The sequence below is a fragment of the Astyanax mexicanus genome, chromosome 21, assembly GCF_023375975.1.
Source record: "Astyanax mexicanus isolate ESR-SI-001 chromosome 21, AstMex3_surface, whole genome shotgun sequence".
NCBI lineage: Eukaryota > Metazoa > Chordata > Actinopteri > Characiformes > Acestrorhamphidae > Astyanax > Astyanax mexicanus.
In genome coordinates, this window is record NC_064428.1 from 31,458,406 (window position 1) to 31,481,654 (window position 23,249).

General features: G+C 36.4%; 2 protein-coding genes across 2 annotated transcripts in view; one reads left to right on the forward strand and one right to left on the reverse strand.

The window, feature by feature from the left end:
• Positions 1 to 23,249, forward strand: part of tmem41ab (transmembrane protein 41ab) — a 519,270-nt gene that overhangs the window by 29,180 nt on the left and 466,841 nt on the right. The window lies entirely within an intron of this gene.
• igf2bp2b (insulin-like growth factor 2 mRNA binding protein 2b) overlaps positions 1 to 23,249 on the reverse strand; it is an 80,583-nt gene that overhangs the window by 4,031 nt on the left and 53,303 nt on the right. The window contains exons 5-14 of the mRNA XM_022674610.2: positions 18,509 to 18,572; positions 16,632 to 16,925; positions 13,373 to 13,507; positions 12,638 to 12,760; positions 10,824 to 10,959; positions 7,748 to 7,879; positions 5,854 to 5,916; positions 2,343 to 2,459; positions 997 to 1,071; positions 574 to 705 (exon numbers count right to left, since the gene is read on the reverse strand). Coding sequence (XP_022530331.2) covers positions 574 to 705; positions 997 to 1,071; positions 2,343 to 2,459; positions 5,854 to 5,916; positions 7,748 to 7,879; positions 10,824 to 10,959; positions 12,638 to 12,760; positions 13,373 to 13,507; positions 16,632 to 16,925; positions 18,509 to 18,572 — 1,271 coding nt within the window. The remainder of the gene's footprint in view (positions 1 to 573; positions 706 to 996; positions 1,072 to 2,342; positions 2,460 to 5,853; positions 5,917 to 7,747; positions 7,880 to 10,823; positions 10,960 to 12,637; positions 12,761 to 13,372; positions 13,508 to 16,631; positions 16,926 to 18,508; positions 18,573 to 23,249) is intronic.

Consider the following 23,249-nt stretch of genomic DNA (forward strand, 5'->3'; position numbering starts at 1 on the left):
TTGATAATAAAACACAGTGGATCAACACCAGCAGATGACATGTCTCTCTAAACCATCACTGATTGGTGGAAACTTCACACTAGACCTCAAGCAGTTTGGACTGTGTGTCTCTCCACTCTTCCTCCAGACTCTGCTCCCTTGATTTACAAATGAAATGTAAAATGTACTGATGATAAGTGATGGTTTGGAGAGACATGTCATCTGCTGGTGTTGATCCACTGTGTTCTATCAAGTCCAGCGTCAATGCTGTCCTCTGCTGAAAACTTTTATGGAGATGCGGATTTCATTTTCCAGCAGGATTTGGCACGCTGCCCACACTGCCAAAAGTACCAGTTGGTCTTATATAATATTCTAATTTTCCGAAACACTGATTTTTTTATTTTTATTTTACTGGCTGTAAGCCATACATTAAACATCAACATTAAAATAAATAAACGCTTAAAATAGATCACTCTGTATTTAATACATCTATATAATATATGAGTTTCACATTTTCAACTGAATTACTAAAGCAAAGTAACTTTTCAATGATATTTGAATTTTCTGAGATGCATTAGACCCACGCAGACGCACCGTTTTGCCTCCTTTTCCGATGACACGCCCGGCTGCAGCTGCGGGGACTTTGATATGCGTCTCCAGCTTCACCTCCTCCTTCGCCGTGAAGAAATTCTCCTCTTTCAGCTTCCCGAATATCCGTCCCTGAGCCTGCGGACACAGACAGAGCATGAAAACCTCATTTACACACTTCCTGTGGAGCATGTGTAGCCTATCAGCCCAGACGTGTTTAGTGTCTGAATTCTGCTATAGCTAATATACACCAAAACACTGATCAGCCATAACATTAAGACCACTGAGGTACTAATAGGTTAGGTAATGTGTTAATAGGTAATGTGTTAAAACAACTGGATTAGAACGTCTCCTAAACATCAGGCAGGTCTTGGACACCTGAAGCTAACTCAGTATCCAATCCAGTGTCTGGAAGTTGAGATATTTAACCTTGAACTGAGCTTCAGGAGGACCGGTGATGATGACCATTCTCTCAGGAGCATCAGGACTGTCTGACGGGGCGATCTGCAAACAACACAATACACACTTTACTCACTGCAGGTCTAACAGCTTTTACACTACTGCATGAAGTACACACACACACAACACAACACACACACACAACATCTACACTACAGAGTACATCAATACACTCATACAAACAGATAGATCGATGGATGGACAGAAAGACAGACAGATATAAAGATAAACAGGTAGATGGGCCGATATAGCTGGAGAAATTATATGATTAGATAGATAGATAGATAGATAGATAGATAGATAGATAGATAGATAGATAGATAGATAGATAGATAGATAGATAGATACATAGATACATAGACTGATTAATTGGTGGATGAATGGAAGTTAGGCCTGTCACAATAACTGCAGTATCGATTTATCGTACAATAAATGAACATAACCTTAAAAAAATTTGATAATGGTGATATCGTCTATTGTGTTTATTTGTATGTTTGTTCACATATATAACAGTGAACAGTATTTTATCCAGTCATGCTTCAATAACTGTCACTCCACACACACTCACCTACTTTAGGACACACAGTGTGGACTAAAGTAGGTGAGGAAACAAATATATAATTCCCAAACTAATTAAAATAAATGATTATTTAAATCTTAGCTGTCTTTATAAAAAGTGTATAAATGCTTTTTTTTATCTTAAACTTACACAAATATTGTGTATCGCAATCATTTCTGGGACATTATATCGTCCAAAAAAAATCTTATCGTGACAGTGCAAACAGACAGACAATCAGGTAGACAGACAGATAGAGCGATAGATGGTTAGACAGATAGATAGACAGACAGAGAGACACATAGATAGATGGCTAGATAGACTGACAGATAAACTTATGAATGGGTGGATAAACGAAAGAGCAAACAGACAAACAATCAGATAGATAGATAGATAGATAGATAGATAGACTTACAAGCAGAGAGAGAGAGAGCTTGATATATATATATATATAAAATTAGACAGATTGGCAGACTGACAGATAGATGACCAGATAGACAGAGAGATGGATGGGTGGATAATTTAAAGCACAAACAGACAATCAGACAGTTGGATGAATGGATGGATGGATGGATGGATGGATGGACAGACAGACAGACAGACAGATAGACAAACTGACAGATAGATGGCTAGATAGACAAATAGATGAATGGGTGGATGAATGGAAGCCCAAACACAAAATCAGACAGACGGATGGACAGACAGAGAGACAGACAGAAAGACAAATGGACGAACAGACAGACAGACAGTGAGGTCTTACTTTAATGGAAGCACCAGCGAACCGTGCTAGCTCCTTTATATGTTGTCCTTTCTTCCCTATTAGAGCTCCTACTGCCTGAGTGGGGATAAACAGATACACCACCTCCTGCTCTGTAGCCTAGAAAACACACACACACACACACACACACACACACACAAACACACACACGCACGCACGCACACACACACACAAATTAATAAATGTCCAAAAGTATAAAGACACTAATTACTGAATGGGTTTTAGGTTGACCCACTGCTAACATAGTAGGTGTTAAACTGCACATCCAGCTGCTGGTTGGTATATTTTTAGTATGTGTGTGTTTTTTTGCGGGGTTGTTTGGTTATTGGTTATGCTCTATCATTCTGTTATGACTGTACTGTATAAGTGTTCTGTGCAGACGTGAGCTTTGTTCCACTGAACACACAGCCGTGGTCATGAGTAGAGTTTAGACCCTAACCTCACACCAACAAACAGTTATGCTGATTGTGCTGTTCCAACATTTTTTGCATAAGAACATCTGAACCGGTTTCTATGATCCGGATCAGCAGATAAGTTTGTTTATTTGGAGAGCTTTTTCCCTCTGTTTGGTTTGGTTTCACACAGGCATAAAAATCTAAACGCACCAAAATGCACACCAATAAACCACACAAGCCACACATTGTCTCTTCTAAATGGTCAGAGCTGTCGGGTGCGGGAGCAAGAAACTAAATATGGTGAAAAGATTCTGTGTTTCAGTGTGTATATCTGTGCAGTGTGAAGCTGCTTTAACACAGAACATTGAAAAAATTGCTGCTGCACTCATAGTGGCGTGGCTGTGAGCAGTAAACGCAGCACATGCTGCGCTCTTAGTGTGTAAACAGCGTGGAGGAGCAGCAGAGACAGCGTTTGTTTATAGCAGTATATTTTCTGGCTCATATATCAGATTAAACTGTGTCTTAGATTTAATTGGATTGAGACCAGATCACTTTTTTACCAAAGTGAACCTGGTGGCATACTTAATCTCATTACTGATTCCAAATGAATCACGCTCGTTAACACTTTAATGTCGACAGCACTAGTATTTATTGTATGATTATTTAATGTAGGGTAAAATAAATTAGTGGTATGGTAAAGTGACGGATTAGCAACACAAAACTTGATAGTTTGTAGGTTTAGTTTGTTCTATTAATGGCTAAAAACCTTAAAATCTGCTTCAATCATCTTTAAGTCATGCTACTTACTGTATATTGTGAGTTTATACTTCACTAAAAAATGATGCGTAAAATTAGCTTAAAAAGAGTTTTGCAATTTTCTGCATTTGTTTTTTTTTTTAAATAAATTTAATTTCATGTAACTTCAACTGTTTAAAGACTTAAATGTTACGTAGAGTAAATAAGTGAACTGAACTTCAGTCAATCCTTTCTTTTAGTAAACTTTACTTAATTTATTTTACTGAATCAATCCTTTCTTTTAGTAAATTTTATTTAATTTCTCCATACAATGTTACCTAATTACAGTTGCTTACAATTCATACAATATTACTGAAATAATTTATGATACATAATATAGTATAATCCTCAAATGTAAGTAATTTTGTATCCTAAATGTGTTACATGCCGTCCATGTGTTAAGAGAGTGAGACTTGGTCTGTTTACAAAATAAATCTTTGAAATTATGTAAATATTTTAACGTGTGTTTTAACTAAAATCATATATAATAATATTGTATAAATTAAGTAATTGTAATTAGGTATTATTGTATGCAGAATTGAAGTAAAATTTACTAAAAGAAAGGATTAATTCAGCAAAAATAAATGAAGTAAAGTTTACTAAAAGAAAGGATTGATTCAGTAAAAATAAATGAAGTAAAGTTTACTAAAAGAAAGGATTGACTGAAGTTCAGTTCACTTATTTACTCTGTGTAACATTTAAGTCATGAAACCGAGTTGAAGTTACTTAAATTATCTGAAAATACATGTACTTAAAAAAAGCAAATGCAGAAAATTGCGAAACTTTTTTTAAGTAAATTAAGAATCAAGTGTCGGTTTTTAAAAAAGGCAATCAGTGTGTTGCTGCAATTATTTTCATGGTATGTTAAATAATAAAGAAAGGAGCAGCAGAATGGAGGATTTGAAGAGCAGAACAGAGAGCAGTCAGACTTGTTCAATCCTGCTACTCTCTTATAACCTCTTACAAAACATCCTCCTCCACCTTTCTCTCAATCTTAAGGAATTAATGAGACTTTAGTGAAAAACAAGAGAGTGTAAAGGCCTGACCTCACTTTAATACATACTGGAAACAACTAGATCATTTCAGCATGAGTTCATTCCCTCTGCTTTCATTTGATTCATTTGGTCTGATTCAGAACTATTAAGACAAAAACCTCATAACCAACTCATCCCAAAAGTATTATTGTATTAAGCTTCATCATTTCAGAGAACACAGTTCTTCCACTGCTCCACAGCTTAATACATCTCCAACACACACATCTGCTCCAGAGGGTCCTATTCTACTGGCAATACTTTGCTACAGGGACTGGTGTGCTGGTGAGCTGTGTGTGTGCATTTGCACATGTGTGTCAGGAATGGGTGCAATTAAATCTAATAAAGCATCTGAATGCATTTATTAGATGGAGTGTCTATTAATGGTGGGCGATATGGCTCTAAAATAATATCACGATATTTCAGGGTATTTTTGCGATAACGATATACTTGGCGATATAGCAAAACTAAAATAATTCATTCATTTCAGGAATATAGTATAATAATATAACAGAATAATCATAATGTGGCAAAATAAATAATATAGCATAAAAAAATATTGCAGAATATTTAGTGTATGCATATAAACTGCAAACTAAAACAATTATACAATAAATACACCTAAAGCTTCACAGTAAATAATAGACTACTTTAAGACAGAAAGGCCCTATTATCACAATATGGATTTTTAATATCATGATATTTCTGTGTCACGATATATTGTATACGATATAATATTGCCCACCCCTAGTGTCTATAGAAGAAGCATAATAAGTCCTATTTGAATGGGATTAGTTTCTCAGGGGGACGTCTTTTAAAAATATTTTACACTTCTACTCTTGCATCTGGACTACAATAAAAAAACAGGAGGACCAGTGAGTTTTTTTTTTCTTTCTCGGTCACATGACATCGGGTTCAGTAGCTCCTCCATTTCCACTCGCTGTTGTGTTTTTAACATGGATCTCCAAGAAAAAACGCGCATCCAAAGTGTAATTACAGTGTGTAGCAATGGACAAATAGCTATTTTATTAAACGCGAGGTGAAGAAACTCGTCACAGGAATAAAATTACCGGAGGACCACTAAAAGATTTCAGTGAAAAACAGTAGATAATTCAGCCTGTAATTTTCTCAGAGGACGCCTGAGAAAAAAAACACATACATGGTCGTTCTGGATGGGAATAAAATCACAGAGGACCCCTATATAAAAAAGAGAAAATTACCCCATAATCCACCGAAAAAAATAATTCCATCCGGATAGGGCTTTAGACTTACTGTTTGTTGCAGGGGTAAGGTGGGTGGAGCTCCAAATAGACCCCCCAGTGCTGATGTGTGACCCTGTAGTAACACACACACACACACACACACACAAAGAGAGAAAGGATGTGGTGTTATATGAATATGTAGATTAAACACTCGACCCCAACTGAGCTGAATCACATGACCAAACATCGTTATGTCATCGTTATTGTCTACCGCACTGTCCATCCATCAGCCGAAGTGTAAACACACACACACACACACACACTCTTACTAGTGCGACACTAGACATACATACACACTGGTAGTGCACACTCGTACAAACAAACCCCTCAGACACCAATTAAAACAAAGTCAGGAGTGTGTGTGTGTATATATATATGTGTGTGTGTGTGTGTGTGTGTTCAACAGAAACATGAACTAGAACAAGATGAGTCACGTCTTGAGATGGGGGATTTTCAGCTGAGGTTCCTGCTAATACACACAAACACACACACATACACACACACGCACACACACACGCTAAGTGCACGACCCTACATGCCCCCCGTTAACCCCCCCCTCTAGTATTAATGTGGTGGATCTTACTGTAAAGCTGAACCATAACAAATGATTCAGCCACGATTACCCATGATCCTCTCCTCACTCATCACACACTCACGGTGACTCAGCCGCACAGTGTTACCACACCGCAGTGTTACCAAACACACTCGCCCGCAGGACTTCACCTTAGTGTAACAAGCTGAAGCCATTACTGTGGGTTTAGGGGGATTTTATCGGCACTGTCCAATAAAAAACAAGTATCTCAATTTTTGTCGATTTCTAACACACAGTGTTCAAAATGCCCTTTACAATGTGTCCAATTTTTTTGATGAATCGACCAATAGAAATTCTCCAAAATTATCAGAATTTTTTATAAGTTTTTACTTCCATTAAAATATCTATTTTAAGCATTTATTTATTTTATTGTTGATGCTTATGGCTTACAGCCAATAAAAACCCAAAAATCAGTATCTCAGAAAATTTGAATATTATATAAGACCAATTGGTACAATTGCCAGTGTGGGCAGTGTGCAAAATCCTGCTGGAAAATGAAATCCACATCTTCATAAAAGTTGTCAGCAGAGAGATGCATGAAGTGCTGCAAGATTTTACAGAAAGACACACAGGCACACAGTCCAAGCTGCTTGTCACTCATTGTCAAAGGAACTGTTGCATAAATATCTGCACCCAGAGAGAAGTGTGGGATTGCAATGCTATTCTGAAGGAACAATAAATGATTGAAGAATTTAGACTGATATGGGCTATAAATCTTGGTCATATTTATTGATCTACACATACAGAAGTAGTGTATAACTTATATTAACACTTTTTGTCTGAGCAGTTGTGGAGTTGTAGAGGGTCCTAATAGACCTATTTTAGGGTATATCTTATCATATTAATATATAAGGTTAAATATGGATATTTTAATTGAAACACAGGCGCTCTAAACTCCCTAAGACTTGTCGGCCCCCCAATTTGAACATATCGGTTTAGTATCATTTGTTTTACATTAATCCTGGATATATGGGGATATTTAGAGTGCATTATTAGTTTCATGTGACATCATAGACTCATAGACATCATAGATCATAGACTTCTGTTACAAATCTGATAAAATTTCAGTTAGGGGTGTGCCGTATCATATTGTATGCAACAATATTGTTTTGTCATATCGCCAAAAGTATCATTGTTGCACCATAAAATATCATGATATTATTTTAGGGCCATATCGCCCACCCCTATTTTATCCCACACACAAAAAGTAAAACTCATCACTCAACACTTTAACACGACTACCCACTAAGTTTCACTCCTGTCCTCCTGTGATGAACTGTGATGAAGCATCATTATTTTTAGTTTTTCTCACCATGAAGGGGTTGTATGTGGTGGGGAGAGGGGCCACTCCTCGGGGGCCCCCAGGTGGAGACAGGACAGGTAGAGACGAGGAGAAAATTCCCAGTGCGCTCAAATTCAGACCCGGGATCATATTAGTCTGTAACTATAGAGAAATACAGAGAGAGAGAGAGAGAGAAATAGAGAGAGAGAGAAACAGAGATATGCTTATAATGCTTATTATTAAATACACAACTCTACATCACTCAGTAACTACTAAAAAGACTGCCCTGCAAAAATATTAATCTTAGCAAGTTAAAATTATCTAATTTCAAGGCAATTTTTACATTTTTTTTCTCTGATTAGAATTTTTGAAACAAAAAGGTAGTTTTACTTATTTTAGAAATATGATCTTATTTAGACTCACTTAACATTTTCACCTTATTTTAAGTAATTTAAACTCAAAATAAGCACAAAAAGTTACTAGCCAAGTTATTCTGATTTTTGTATACAAATTTAAGAAAAAAAAAATGATTTTGATAATTATTGTGATTGCTTATTTAAAAAAATCTTACTAAGAAAAATTTGCTCACTCCATTGGCAGATTTGTTTGCTTAATTTAAGCATTTATGTCTCAATTTACATATATTCTGTTTAGTTTTTGCCAATGGATTTTTTGCAGAATGAATGGTGAATGGTAGGAAATTTTGGTGTAATAGCTCCCGAGCACCACTAAGGGGAGCAGCTCGACAAGATTGACCGTGTGTTCAGTTTTAAACCCTGAAATTCAATTGTTTTAATAAATCGAACCCACAGACTCAGATCCACAGTCATGGATGTGATATACAGTAAACCCTGCTCTGTTCATTCCTTATTTGCCAAATATAGATTTGTAATAATAAATATCAGCTTTAAAACGCCTCGTTTACTGAGCGAATCGTCCCTGACTGCTATAGGACGACACTTTTCATTGTGACGATCGATAAAACAATAAAACACAAACAAACAGAAGCTTTCCAAGCAGATATGCTGATACTCCTCAGGCTACAGACTGGATTACTGTGCTTTTAAAGGCTCTGAAATAGAAAGAAACTCTCTTATGATGCAATATATATATCGTATATTGTTTGTGTTGCCTGTATTCCACAGCACTGCAGTACTGCAGGTGTATAATGTGCTGTATACTGTATATATTTGTGCTATATGTGCATTTATTGCACTTTTTTATTGATCATTTTTGCCATAATGTAAATATGGCATTTATTATATATATTATGCACAAAAGTCTTAATGAACAGACTTTTTTTTCTCTGACAGCAAGAGTTTGTATATCTGTATTCGTGTTTTTTGTAGAGTATATTGTATATTATATGTACTCTACCTGTGTAGAATGCACTGTATGTACTCTAAAGTGGAACTAGGGCTGCCACAACTAATCGATTAAATAGATTAAAATCAACTATTAAAACAGATTGTGTGAAATTACAGCCAAGTGTATATTTACATTATATACACTGCTGCTGTGTTATTAAATAAGGGTAATAATAAATTTAATCAAGCTGTCACTGAGGATGTGTGTTTCTTATACAATTCCAACATTAGCTCTCTAAAATCTTTCATATCTAAAAACAATATCTGGTCAAATATTTAAAATAATAATTTAAATAAACAAATAAAGGGAACAAATATACTTCCTTTTTATCCAATTAATCATTTATCAATCAGAAACAAATAATCAACTGATTTATTGATTGTAATTGCATGCATACACACTAAGAAAAGTAAGTACAGATGTGTACTTAAAAGGGTACAAAGCTTGACGCTGGGGCTGTACCTTATATTGAGGTACAAAAAAGTACCTTTCAGTGAAAGTCCTTTTTTGTACCCATGTTTTTGTGCTAGTAAAGATTATAAAGATTATAAACATTATCATCAACTAAATATAGCTCAAAAACTTGATGATCCACAATTGTCTGGCTTTCAAATAAAAAAATGTGCAATTTGAATATATATTGTTTATTAGTGCAGTGATACAGAATACTGAATGTACCTTTTAGCTGCTGGTTAAATGGTACAAATCTGTACTTATTGCTGTTAGAAATGACTTTGTACTTCAGAGGGAACAAATCTGGCCCTGTAAAGACCAATATTGTACCTTTGAGGCTACAATTATGAAGAGTGTACCTCTGAGTACAAAAAAGTACTCATATCGTACCTCTGTTTTTTAGAGTGTACAGCTCTGTAAAAAAATAATAGACCACTTCAGTTTCTGAATCAGTTTCTCTGATTTTGCTATTTAAAGGTATATGATTAGGTTAAATTAACTACAGGCGACATTTCTCCCAAATTTAAAATAAAAAGTCATTTAGAGCATTTATTTGCAGAAAATGAGAAATTACTGAAATAACAAAAAGATGAAAAGCTTTAAGACCTCAAATACTGCAAAAAAAACAAGTTCATATTTATGTTTTAAGTTTTAAGAGCTCAGAAATCAATATTTGGTGGAATAACCCTGTTTTATATTATATATTATATATTATACAGCTCTGGAAAAAAATCTTATTAGAAAATGAGAAATGGCTGAAATAACAAAAAAAAAAGATGCAGAGCTTTCAGACCTCAAATAATACAAAGAAAACAAGTTCATTTTCAGTTTTAAGTTTTAGTTTTAGTTCAGAAATCAATATTTGGTGAAATAACCCTGTTTTTCAATCACAGTTTTCATGCATCTTGGCATCATGTTCTCCTCCACCAGTCTTACACACTGCTTTTGGATAACTTTATGCTTTACACTCCTGGTGCAAAAATTCAAGCAGTTCCAGATGTTTTCAATTTGGTAAAATCAAAGAAACTCATCATTTTTAAGTGCTCTCTTATTGTTTTCCAGAGCTGTATAGCTCTGTTTTTTAAATATTTTTTTAAAATATATTTTAATTAAAGTAGTACAGTAAAGTAAATAAATATTCTAATCAAACAGTTGTGAGTTCAGAGATTGTCACCCCTGTTGAAAACTGCTGAATGGATGTACTGTAGAGCAGGGGTTAAATACTCACTGATCTCAGGGAATATATTATAAGTGTATGATATATGTAATATATATATGTTCTTACATTTACAGAGGCCACGTCGTTCTCGTAGGCCTCCCTCAGCTTCTTCATGATCTCCACCTCCGCATTACAGCACTCCTCCACCCCTCCTCTCACCGTGATGGTGCGCTCCAGGTTATAAATGGTCAGGTCCTGCAATCTGCAGTGGCAGGAGAGAGAAACACAACAGTGATGGAGGAGGAAGAGGAGGATGAGGAGGAGGAGGAGGGGTCAGTCCTTCATAAATAATGATAATAAGAGCTCAGATTTGGACCTAAGACCTTACCTTACAGGTATGCATAAAGATTAGAGTTTAAAAGTATGAAATCACTTATTTTGGACAGTTTTAAAGACAGTTTAAAAGAGTTTTAATGGCCATTGCCTGTAGCTCTTATAGAAGAATTGGCGGTTAGTGTTCTCCTTCAAGCGTGTTGAGCTTCTTTATATGTTGAGCTGCATTATATGAGAATAAGTACTGGAACACCCGATTATTCATCGTTTCTTCTGAAATAATGTCTATTTTAAAAAGAATTTATCCTGTTTTTGTTTGAATAATTGTCTTTTTTTCCATGTAAGGCTTTTTACTAGATTCTGGAGAAACATTGCTGTGAGGATTTGATTGCATTTGGTGATAAAAGCAAGATTTACTAAAGTTACTAAACATTTCCTAGACAAATACATGAACAAGCTATATTTTTATTACATTCTATTCTATTACCGTATTTTTTCCACTATAAGGAGCAATTAAAATACTTAAATTTTCCCCAAAATAGTCAGTGCACCTTATAATCAGCTGTGCCTTATGTATAAATTTTACCAGTCAGGTATTAAGGAGCAGTTAAGACTGGAGCAGTATTAGCATTAGCCGCTAACCATTGACCGTTAAGAGGTGAGTATTATCGACCTGAAGCCTGCTGCTAACCCCGGCTAGCACTGATGGAGCAGCATAAGCATTACCGTTAGCGGTTAGCCGCTAATGCTAATGCTCCAGACTTCAGGGACAATAACCCAGAGAGCTTTATTGTATTAATTACTAATGATTACTATTAACTAACAGTATCTGAAGTCGAAAGTAGGTTAAATGTCAGAGTGGGGAAGCCAAGTGGTCCAGCGGTCTAAATCGCTGCCACTATGATCGGGAGATCGCTGTTTCGAATCCCGGTCATGCAGCTTGCCATCAGCTGCCGGAGCCCTGAGAGAGCACAACTCCCTTCATCACTGAAAAATCTGAAAAATCTAAGCTTACTGTAAATAAAAAGAAGCGCTTTACTCGCCCAAATAAACAGTTTTTAGGAGAGAAATCTGTGTAGATTAACATTCAGCGCTCATTTCACTTGTTGGAAAATGTATTTTTTTTAAGAGTTACAGTTTGGTTTACTTAGCTTAGCTTAGCTTTACCTGCTGAATTAGAAGGGAAACATGGCGACACCTCTGCTCCTTACTAGTGTCGCCTTATAATCCAGTGCGCCTTATGAATGAAAATAGACCAGAAAATAGACATTCATTTATAGCGCAAAAAATAGTGATATGCTCTTCATGTACACTTTTTTTTGGAATAAAAGTATTGATTGGGGCACCTCCTCATTCAATGCTCAAAGTTTCTTCTGAAATTAAGGGTATTAAAAAGAGTTTATCCAGCTTTTGTTAGCGTAACTACCTCTACTGTCCAGTGGAGACTTTCTACTGTATTTTGGAGAAAAATGTCTGTGAGGATTTTACTGCATTCTATGATAAGAGCAAGAGTTACTGAGGTCAGAATGTTGGCAAATCATCCCAAAACCAAAAGTATTGGATGGAGCTCCATTATTCCAGAGAACACAGTGTGCGTGTGAGCTTACGGTGAAATGGTGATCTTGGTCCCGGTGTCCTGCTCGATCTTCTTCAGATTCCTGCCCTCCTTCCCGATCAGACGCCCCACCAGACTGTTATGGGCCAAGATCTTCAGAGGAACCTCATCAGCACTGTGATCATTAATAACACAGAGAGATTTACTGTATTAATATAAGATACTATTATGTAACACAACCCATTACTATTAACTAACAATATCTAAAGTTTAAAGTAGGTTAAATGTCAGAGAGGGGGAACCAAGAAGTTCAGCAGTCTAAATCGCTGCCACTATGATCGCGAGTTTGCTAGTTTAAATCCTGGTCATGTAGCTTGCCATCAGCTGCCGGAGCCCTGAGAGAGCACAATTGGTCTTGCTCTCTCTGGGTGGGTACAGTAGATGGCGCTCTCTCCCCTCATCATTCCAAAGGGTGATGTTGATCAGAACAAGGCTGCGTCTTTGAGCTGATGTATCAGAACTGAGTCGCTGCGCTTTCCTCCGAGCGTTAGCGCTGTGATGCAACTCGGTAATGCTGCATCAGCAGCAGTTTGAAAAGAAGCCGAGTCTGACTTCACATGTATCGGAGGAGGCGTGTGCTAGTCTTCACCCTCCTTGTGTTGTGGCATCACTAGCGATAAGGCTATATGCAGCTGAGTAGTAGCTGAATGAGTGGGACAATCAGCCTAGCGAAAATTGGGAGAAAGATGCAGGAAATTAGAAATAATTTTTAAAAAGTCAGACTAACGTTTTGGTGTCGTTGGCTTCTTTCTCCATGACCTCCAGGATCATCCTGCAGGCCTGAGAGCAGCCCTCAGGAGAAGAGTGGATTGTGATGGGTTTCTCTGCTGCTCCAGCGTTCTCCTTACGATGGATGTCCACTCTGAGAAAGAAGAAGAGAGATTTAATTTATTGGAACCCTATTGTACACACAGCGTCACAATGCTCGTTGCTATCTTGCACCCCGTTAGCCAACAGTCTAATTTCACGCCTTGCACTTACATGTTGCACAAGTGTTTTTATCTTGGCGGCAGAAAATACAGATGCGCCACTGACTGCTTAAAACGCTGACAACAGTCAACAATCAGCTGCCCAATCCTATCTTAGCCATTTATTTTGAAATTTGGAGAAATGTTTTCTGTAGTTTATAGAATATAAAAAAACAATGTTAATTTTACTGAAACATAAACCTATAAATAGCAAAATCAGAGAAACTGATTCAGAAACTGAAGTGATCTCTTAATTTTTCCAGAGCTCTATAATTAATGTAATGATCCTTTTTAGCAGGTACTGTGCATCTGTTTGAGAAGCACATTGGCGAAAGTCCCATTCAGCCTAATGAGACATTGCTTATTGTATTCTATTGTTCTACACAAGCCCTGTTAGTCCAATGCACACAGGTACCAGAGAGTACCTTCATCAGACTGGAACAAATGATACAAATAAACGAATAATACTGGTTCTACTGCAACCAGGGTAAAATCCACTACCAGAATACAGGGCTCTCAAATTCTGAATTTAGTTCAGAGCGAGTGGCCCAGTAAACAAAGTGGTCTACTGCTGTGTCTGTCCATTTTTCAGTTTAACCCAGTAAAAGAAGAGGAAGTGAGTTTTCATTTTAGCGTGCAATACTAGGACTAAACACAGTTGTCAAATATAGCTGCTGAAATTAGTTAAGGACTCTGGACAAACATCATTATTTTTATGATGACAGTAACTACTAACTATATTTCAGGAAATACAAGAGACCACTTAAAAATGAGTTTCTTTGATTTTACCAATTTGAAAACCTCTGGAATATAATCAAGAGGAAGATGGATGATCACAAGCCATCAAACCAAACTGAACTGCTTGAATTTTGCACCAGGAGTGAGCAGCATAAAGTTATCCAAAAGCAGTGTGTAAGACTGGTGGAGGAGAACATGATGCCAAGATGCATGAAAACTGTGATTAAACAACAGGGTTATTTCACCAAATATTGATTTCTGAACTAAAACTAAAACTTAAAACTGAATATGAACTTGTTTTCTTTGTATTATTTGAGGTCTGAAAGCTCTGCTTCTTTTTTTTGTTATTTCAGCCATTTCTCATTTTCTAATAAGATTTTTTTCCAGAGCTGTATAATATAAAAAACATCAGATGATAAGAGAACAGCAAGGGAACAGCAATGTTATTGTATTTTTTAGTCTGTTTATTGCTGAATTAAAAGTCAGGGTGTACGATAGGACCCATAGAGGTTATAATAAGTCATAGAGTGGTAATATTCCCACCCACAGTGGACAGACAACTCACAGGCAACTCAGGAAGTGTGTGGTAATGATCATGACAGGCGGCTTCTGGCTAGAACTGTCCATTTAAACAAACAAACGACTCTGGCAGAAATCCAAAATCCACATCCACATTTAATGCAGGAGACCCCACACACACATATCCCTGCACAGGTCACTGCAATGTCCTTTAGTTTGAGTAGGGCATGGCAGAAGTCATGGGATACAGTATAGAACAGAAGTTACTGTCCCATGATTTTTGGCAAATCAGTGTATTTAGTTATTAAGACATATGCTCAGAAATGAGGTCAGATTCACCTGTGTTGTCCTAGTTAGTGCACTAATATAAAGAGTATGCTCATTTAAAACATTATATTTAATCAACTAATCAGATTAGAACCTCTGCTTTAATTCATCATACACTGATAACTAAAGAACATTATGATCACACGTTAATATGACCTAATATGCAGCTGGTATTTTAAATACAAATGCACAGAAATTCAGGAAAATGACAGATTTAATTAGTTATTTCTGCTCTTTAGACAACAGAAAATAAAAAAGAAACAAGATAAACAAAGCTAAACTTTGGGTATTTTCACCTGAAAGTCCAGACCAGAGTCTTGTGTGATTCTTAGATTGTAATCCGGATAGTTCCGGTTTCACACTGCAGTTTAAAGACTTAAAAGTACACTTAAGGACCTTTATATATCCTGTAAGTATTATTATCTATGTGGTTGGAGCCTCCCTATACTTTACACTGATTGGTTTGTAAAATGTCGACGTTCCAGGTGTTGTGCCAAATTCTGACTCTCTGCCAGAATCCAAGCCCTTTATTTCGGTTTGCAAATCAAGGTTAATTAATCTACAGCTACAGTAGACACAGAATCAGCACTTGTACCCATACTGCTGCTTGACATGCCTGTTCTTTTTCTTCTTCTATTGTTTACAGGTGATAATTGCCTCCCTTAACTTCCAGTAATTGATCTAAAAAAACTGTAATCATCTGAAAAAGTGTTTTTACACTGCAGACCAACTGAAGGCCACTGAAGACTAAGGCTGCAACTAATGCAACTATTTTAGTAGTCGATTAATCTGCAGATTATTTGTTCGATTAGTTGATTAGTTGTGATTATTTTTTTTGGTTATGTCCTTCATTTGTATTTCCTACTGGTGAGGACAGCTGAATATTGTGTAGTACCTATATTAAACAAAAAATTACAAAGTATATTATAGGAAACACAGACTAGATGTTTTTTTTAGGAGATTCTAGGACACTTCTATATATTTTTACTTTTTAATTTTTTTTTCACTTTTTTCCAAGATGTTACCTCTCTGAAATGATAATTTTTCTAACAAAGAAAATATATTTTTTATTAGTTTATAAGTCTGTAGTAACTATAGCATATCACTTTATTTTAATGGAACTAAAAATTACAAAGTATATTATAGGAAACACAGACTAGATGTTATTTTTAGGAGATTCTAGGATATTCCTATATATTTTATAGCTTTTTTTCCCAAGGAGTTACCTTCCTAAAATGATTGTTTGTCTAACTAAATACATTTTTTAAAAATTAGTTTGTAGTCTGTAGTTACTATAGTATATAACTTTACTTTAAAGGAATGGACAGAGATTAAACTGAAAAATCTGAAAGTGGTCTCGTAACTATTTGGACCAAGCTAAACAGTAAAAACCTGGTGTTTTTTTGGTGAATGAGTTTAAACATGGCTGCTCACTTGGACTGTGTCTGCTTGGTGATGTTTTTGATGGTGAGCCCCTCTTTGCCGATGATGGCTCCAACAAACTGTGTGGGCACCAGCAGCCTGAGCGGGAATTCGTGGTGGCCGTGCCGGGGCCCCTGCAGGCCCCCCATGGCCCCGGGATGCGTGGAGTCCGGCTCCCGTGGCCCTCGGCCCCCCCGGGGTGTCGCCCGCTGGGCCTGAGAGCCTCCGCCCCCCTCCACGTCCAAAATGTAGGACACGCTGAAGGAGTGGTTTTCCAAACTGTGACCCGTCAACTTCTCAATGGCCCTGAAAATACAGAGAAAAGTGGGAATTTAGTGTACAGATTACTATATTAATATTTACACAAATAAACATTGTTGTTTTATTCTATTCTATTTATTCTATTTGCAGAAAATGAGAAATGGCTGAAATAACAAAAAAAGTTCAAAAAAGTTAATATTCATAAAGAAATCAATATTTGGTGGAATAACCCTGTTTTTTTATGGTTTTCAGAGTTTTTATGCATCTTGGCATGTTCTCCTCCACCAGTCTTACACACTGCTTTTGGATAACTTTCTGCCACTCCTGGTGAAAAAAATTAAGCAGTTCATTTTGGTCCTCTTGATTATATTCCAGAGATTTTCAATTTGGTAAAATCAAAGAAACTCATCATTTTTAAGTGGTCGCTTATATATATATATATATATATATATATATATATATATATATATCCTCTTGAGACCCTGCGTCCTCATAGGGGGACATTACATTTAAGCTTTACTGTACCATGATTTTTTTTTACCTTTTTTTTTAAACCTTGACTCTTTGACCTCATATGAAGAGACTGCCCGTACCCTCTAGTGTCCAATGACAACATTACACTCAATTAATTGAATACAAGAGGGCAGGAATCCCAGACAAAAGTTTTTACAGCCAGGCCTGACAGAAACGTGGGTAAGATAATAATCTCATCCAATTTTCTGTTTGAAAATAGTTTATTTACTTACTGTAGGACGCTAAAATGTAGTTTTTGGACTGTTAATGGGTCCTTCTGATCCCAAATGTCAAAAATATTTTTAAACGATAAAATAAACTACTGTCTCCATATGTGGACATTGTTTTTTGAAAAAAAAAGAAAAAAAAGAAAAGAAAAGGCTTCCAGTACAAAAACAGTTTAATTTACTTGAAAGATCCTATTAATCCAAATTTAAGAGAAATTAAAAGTCAAAAAGTAAAAAATATATATATATATAGTAATAAAAAAAGTAGTAAAAGTGCTCCCCCTGCTGCCTTAAAAAATTCTCAGAGGCTATTCTGGGTAGTGAACCTCCTGGTGGGAGATGGTTGATGGTCAGACATACCTCTACAATGCACTTGAATTATGCAGACATTTTTTTTTTCAGTTGACAAACATTGAGAGGGGATGCATAATTGCATAATTCTGACTATTTGACCACCATCTAGTGAGCAGCAGTTTTTATAAAGGAGAATCTTACGCTGCTATGCTATGAATCGTCTTTCACGAATCAATCAGTCACCCCTAGTAGTGATACGAGGGACACTAACAGGGCATCCTGCAGCCACATGTGTGTTGCCTCTTATGGCAGAGATTCCAGCTGGTATTTTTTAGCAGGATAATGCTCACCCACACACTGCAATAACCCAATCATGGATCATTACGGTGAATGGGATTTTTATTCACTAAAGTTCTCTAAAAGATCTCTAACAAACAATGAAAGAACACATCTGTGACGCATCCAACAACCCTAAAACCCAAAGCCTCATAACTATAGGCCATGTGAAGGACAATGGGGATGGGGCGATGAAGACGTGGATATAAGTATGAACAGATGGAGGAGGGATGGAGGGATGGGTGTGGAGTCTCTTACTCTTTAGCTTCTTCTTTTGAAGCATAGGTGACATTCACCACAGCTGTGTCTGAGTCAGCGTTAACTACAGAGAACGAAAGAGAGAGAGAGAGAGAGAGAGAGAGAGAGAGAAAGAGAGAGAGTTGCGGGTCAATCTAAAAATACAGTTATACATTTTGCACGTTTTCACATTTTGATTATGCCATTCACAGCTAGACTCACTCACACTGAACACACACACACACACACACACACACACACACAAACATTGTCAGGACATCTCACTTCTGTCTCTTATCATCGCTGTAACTCAAAAACTCAATTTTTTGCCATTTTTCACTTTTTGAAATAATGTGACTAAGTGTAAATTCACGTCTTCTACAGAAAGATGAGGATACAAATAAAAAAAAAGCATAAGTATTGTTCATTTACTTAATTTAATTTAAACGCTAAACAAATTACTGTTTATTTACTTAATTTAACAAAATGCAAAAAACAAAAAATGTAGATTATTGTATTTTAATGTCAGAAATGTTTTGAAAATGTGGACTCATTCACATATTTACACAAACAAACACAAAAAATAATTTGACTAGGGGTACCAAGACTTTTGCATACGATTAAATGTATGTAATTTATACTGAGCTTTTCCTCCCACTGTGTTAAAGGAGAAGTCAGGTGTGAAATGGATTGCAAAATTAATTTAGTGGAAATGCATGAATCCCAGCTGTTGCTGAAAATATCTCTATAATATTCCAACATTTTCAGTAAATTAATTTTGCAATCTGTTTCCCTATCCTACCATTTCATTAATTTATTTAATTTAAAATAAAAGCAATTAAAACAACAAAAAACAGTAAAAACAGTTTTTAAAAACATTTTTTTCTCCTAATATATTCTTTATTCAGATGTAAGAAAAGATGGAAATGCTCCAAAATGACTTGTAATCCTGTAAAACTTTACATTGACTAAACTGACTAAAAGTTCTTCTCCTGTAAAGTTGATATTTGTAGATATGAGAGTTTTTTTGTTGTGAATAAACCTGCACCGGTTAGTTCAGTGACGACGTGACACCAGGTCGAAATCCCAGCAAGCATGACACAGCAGATCACCTGGCACAGACCCAGAACAATCGAGTGGGCGGCTCATGTGTGAAAAGAAGCAGATACATTACCTGTGAGCACAGAGACGTCTAGATTACAGCCGGCAAAGCTGTGAACATTTACTCTTACCCTCCGGTTTATTACTGACGACAGGAAATATACAGATCAAATGGGTTCAAAATAATATATTCATAGATAGAAATCGTTTTTTTCTGTCATTTTGATTACTTTTACTGAAATACAGTACAAGTCAAGTCTGGACACACCTTAAATTCAGTGTTTTTTCTGTATTGTGATTAACACTAAAGTCATCTATTATACTCTATATATATATTCTATTCTTCATTCTATAAAGTACCACCTCTGATTTTTTCAGTCAGTTTTATGAGGTAGAGTCACCTGGAATTCAGGCTTTCAGTTAACAGCTGTGCTGAACTCATCAAGAGTTAATTACTTGAATTTCTTGTCTCTTAATAAAGTGTTTGAGGGCATCAGTTGTAAAGTTGTAAAGAGGTAAAGTTACAGCTATACAGTGAATAGCCCTATATGATCAATGTTTTAATCCATATTATGAAAAGAAAGAACTACTCAACTAAAAAAATAAATACTTTAAGAAATCAACATCAGGCAATTCGTAAATTTTCAAGAACTTTGAAAGTATACTCAAGTGCAGTCGCAAAAAAGACCATCAAAAACCTTATGATGAAACTGGCATTCATCAGGATCGCCCCAGGAAAGGAAGAGCAAAAGTTACCTCTGTTGCACAGGATAAGTTCATCATATTTTAAGTGTTGTTTATTTATTTTATTATTGATGGCTTACAGTCAATGAAAACCCAAAAATCAGTGTCTCAGAAAATTAATATATTATATAAGACCAATTGGTACTTTTGGCAGGGTAGGCAGTGTACCAAGTCCTGCTGGAAAATGAAATCTGCATCTCCATAAAAGTTGTCAGTAGCAGAGGGAAGCATGAAGTGCTGTAAGATTTTGTGTGAAAACAAAACTGCACTGACTTTAGACTTGATAATAAAACACAGTGGATCAACACCAGCAGATGACATGTCTCTCCAAACCATCACTGATCATCAGTAAATTTTATATTTCATTTAAAGGAAATTAAGGGATCAGAGTCTGGAGGAAGAGTGGAGAGACACCCATCCAAACTGCTCGAGGTCTAGTATGAAGTTTCCACCAATTAGTGATGGTTTGGAGAGATATGTTATCTGTCTTATTGAAAATCTACAGGAACTGTGTGAGAATATTGAAGCTGCATGGGGTTGATTATTGCAGGACACCATTAGGAACCTCTACAACTACATGCTGAGACGTCTGGCATGTTACAGAAGTGGTACACATGCATTACACACCACTACTTCTGTGTAGAGTTTCCTTTATATCAGTCTAAATCTCCTAAAATCACTTATTGTTCCTGGTAAGTTTTTATAGCATTGCAATCCCACACTTTTTTTCTGGGTTCAGCTATTTTTGTAACCATTTTTTTTTTTGACAATGAGTTTGCATTCCCACATGACTCTTATTTTTCTATATTTATTTATTTTTAACCAAGAATAAAAGAGCTACATTAGCCCTGCTTCTCTCTAGCATTTTTATACACTCCTGAAGATTCTAAACACACACACACACACACACTTACACACACACAAACACACAGAGCGACTACTTTGGGTGGGTGGTTGTGACGGCCGCTTTACTCCACGCAGACGTCTGCATCTATTATCAAGCGTCTGCCTGTCGCCCAGTGACAGGAAGCCCTAAATCAGAGCACTCAACACACTCACACACACAGACATGTGGACGGACCTCCCGGAGATCAAAGTACCACAGACCACTCGGCACAACCCCCTGAGACTCCAGAACCCAGCTCTCTAAACAGCATTTCCGCTAAACACACACACACACACAGACACACACACAGACACACACACTGGTGGACCACACTCTCCAACTCAAAATAGAACAAAATGCTACAAAACAGTGCAGGAGCCAGATGTGTTTGGGATATTTTAAACCAAATGTCATGGGACAAGTGTTGTGGGTCCCATGACTTTTGGCATGACCCACTGAAGCTAAACAAAAAAAATGATGTATGGTATATACTTTAGGGCTGCACGATATATCGTTCGTTTAATCATCGTCATGGCGATGTGCACATGCGTAACAGTCACATTAAATCAATCGAACACGTCATGTTGCAATGTTTTGATTCTTGACACAAGAAGCAGATACACAGCGCTGTCTCTGTGTCTGTGTGAGTGACGGGCTGCTGCTGCCTGAGAAGCGGTAGGAGGAGGGGGAGCCTGTGGGTTGCCGCACGCTGCCGAAATCTGACCCCCGCAGAATCTGACTCCCCTTCGCGAGCAGAATCGGCACAACACCGCCCGCTGTAAAACTGCTGGAGTGGAAACAGCGCTTATAAATAAATTAATAAACATGAAAACAAAGGGTATTGTATCTGTAATTTCAGTTAGTTTTAGTTAGTTTTATAAGCACACAATATAGTTCCAGTTAGTTATGTTTTTTCTTTTAATTACCATTTTTGTAAGTTTTAGTTAACGAAAATGTTTTTTACTTTCAGCTTTAGTTATTTTGTTCGTTTTCGTTAATGATAATACTTGGTTACTTTTATGTATTGTGATTATCACGCCAGAGCTTTATATATAAAATAAAAATAGCATAAAAAAACGATGCCTACGTCACAGACTATTTCCAGTGGCTCGACCCGACCCAAGTTCTCTCTCAAGGTCGGGTCAGGCCTCGGATCAGGTCGGGTTCGTGCAGAGAATCTAAGCTCTGATAACATTTTTTTTTTCACACAAACATCGTTATTATTATTTTTTTTTGGATTATACAACCACAAATCGTCCCCCCACCTAAAACCCAATGCTCACTCTATCGCTACAAACTTTACATCTTTACATGTTACAATTTTTTTGTAAGGTGATTGCCTCAGTCATTATATGCAAAAGTGCTGAACAGGTTGTCTGACATAATTTATACATTTCTATGAAACGTTTTTGGTTTATTTTGGTAATTTATCCTAAATGAATGAAATTGTCCTCAGGTGAATCTTGGCTTTCAGTTACTTAGTAAAATCTGTGAATTTGCCAGGATGTTCTTTCCACAATGCATTGTAAGGGAAGATATTCAGTGTGATGTGGATGAAAACATATGGCCCAAAAAGAGAGGAGTCAGAATGCATAAAAAGTTAAGTTGTTATCTCAGGTTGTTATGAATGTTTACAGTAAGTTTCTAATTTTGCAGTTTATTCTTTGTGTTATGTAGAGAGTGCTGCCAAACAGTTGTCTGTCTTTTCTCAATTTCCTCAATCAGATTTTTTTGTCAACAAATTGCAGTGCAAACAATACAGTACAGTTTTTCTTAATTGGTTTGGTACATTTTTCAGATCAGAATTGAAGTTCTCAAAACAGTTCATTCAATCTCCACATCTCCGTGTCACTTGTGCACATCATAATTTAATTTCTCATAGTTTTTGACCTTTTGCAAATGTGCTTGTCATTCATGCTAATGGTCTTGTATAATTCTCAGCTGTTTTTTGCATTATCCATTGCTTATGTCGTGCTCAAAATGTGTTGTACTGAATATCTATGCAATTGTCTTCCCTCCAAAACATTTAGG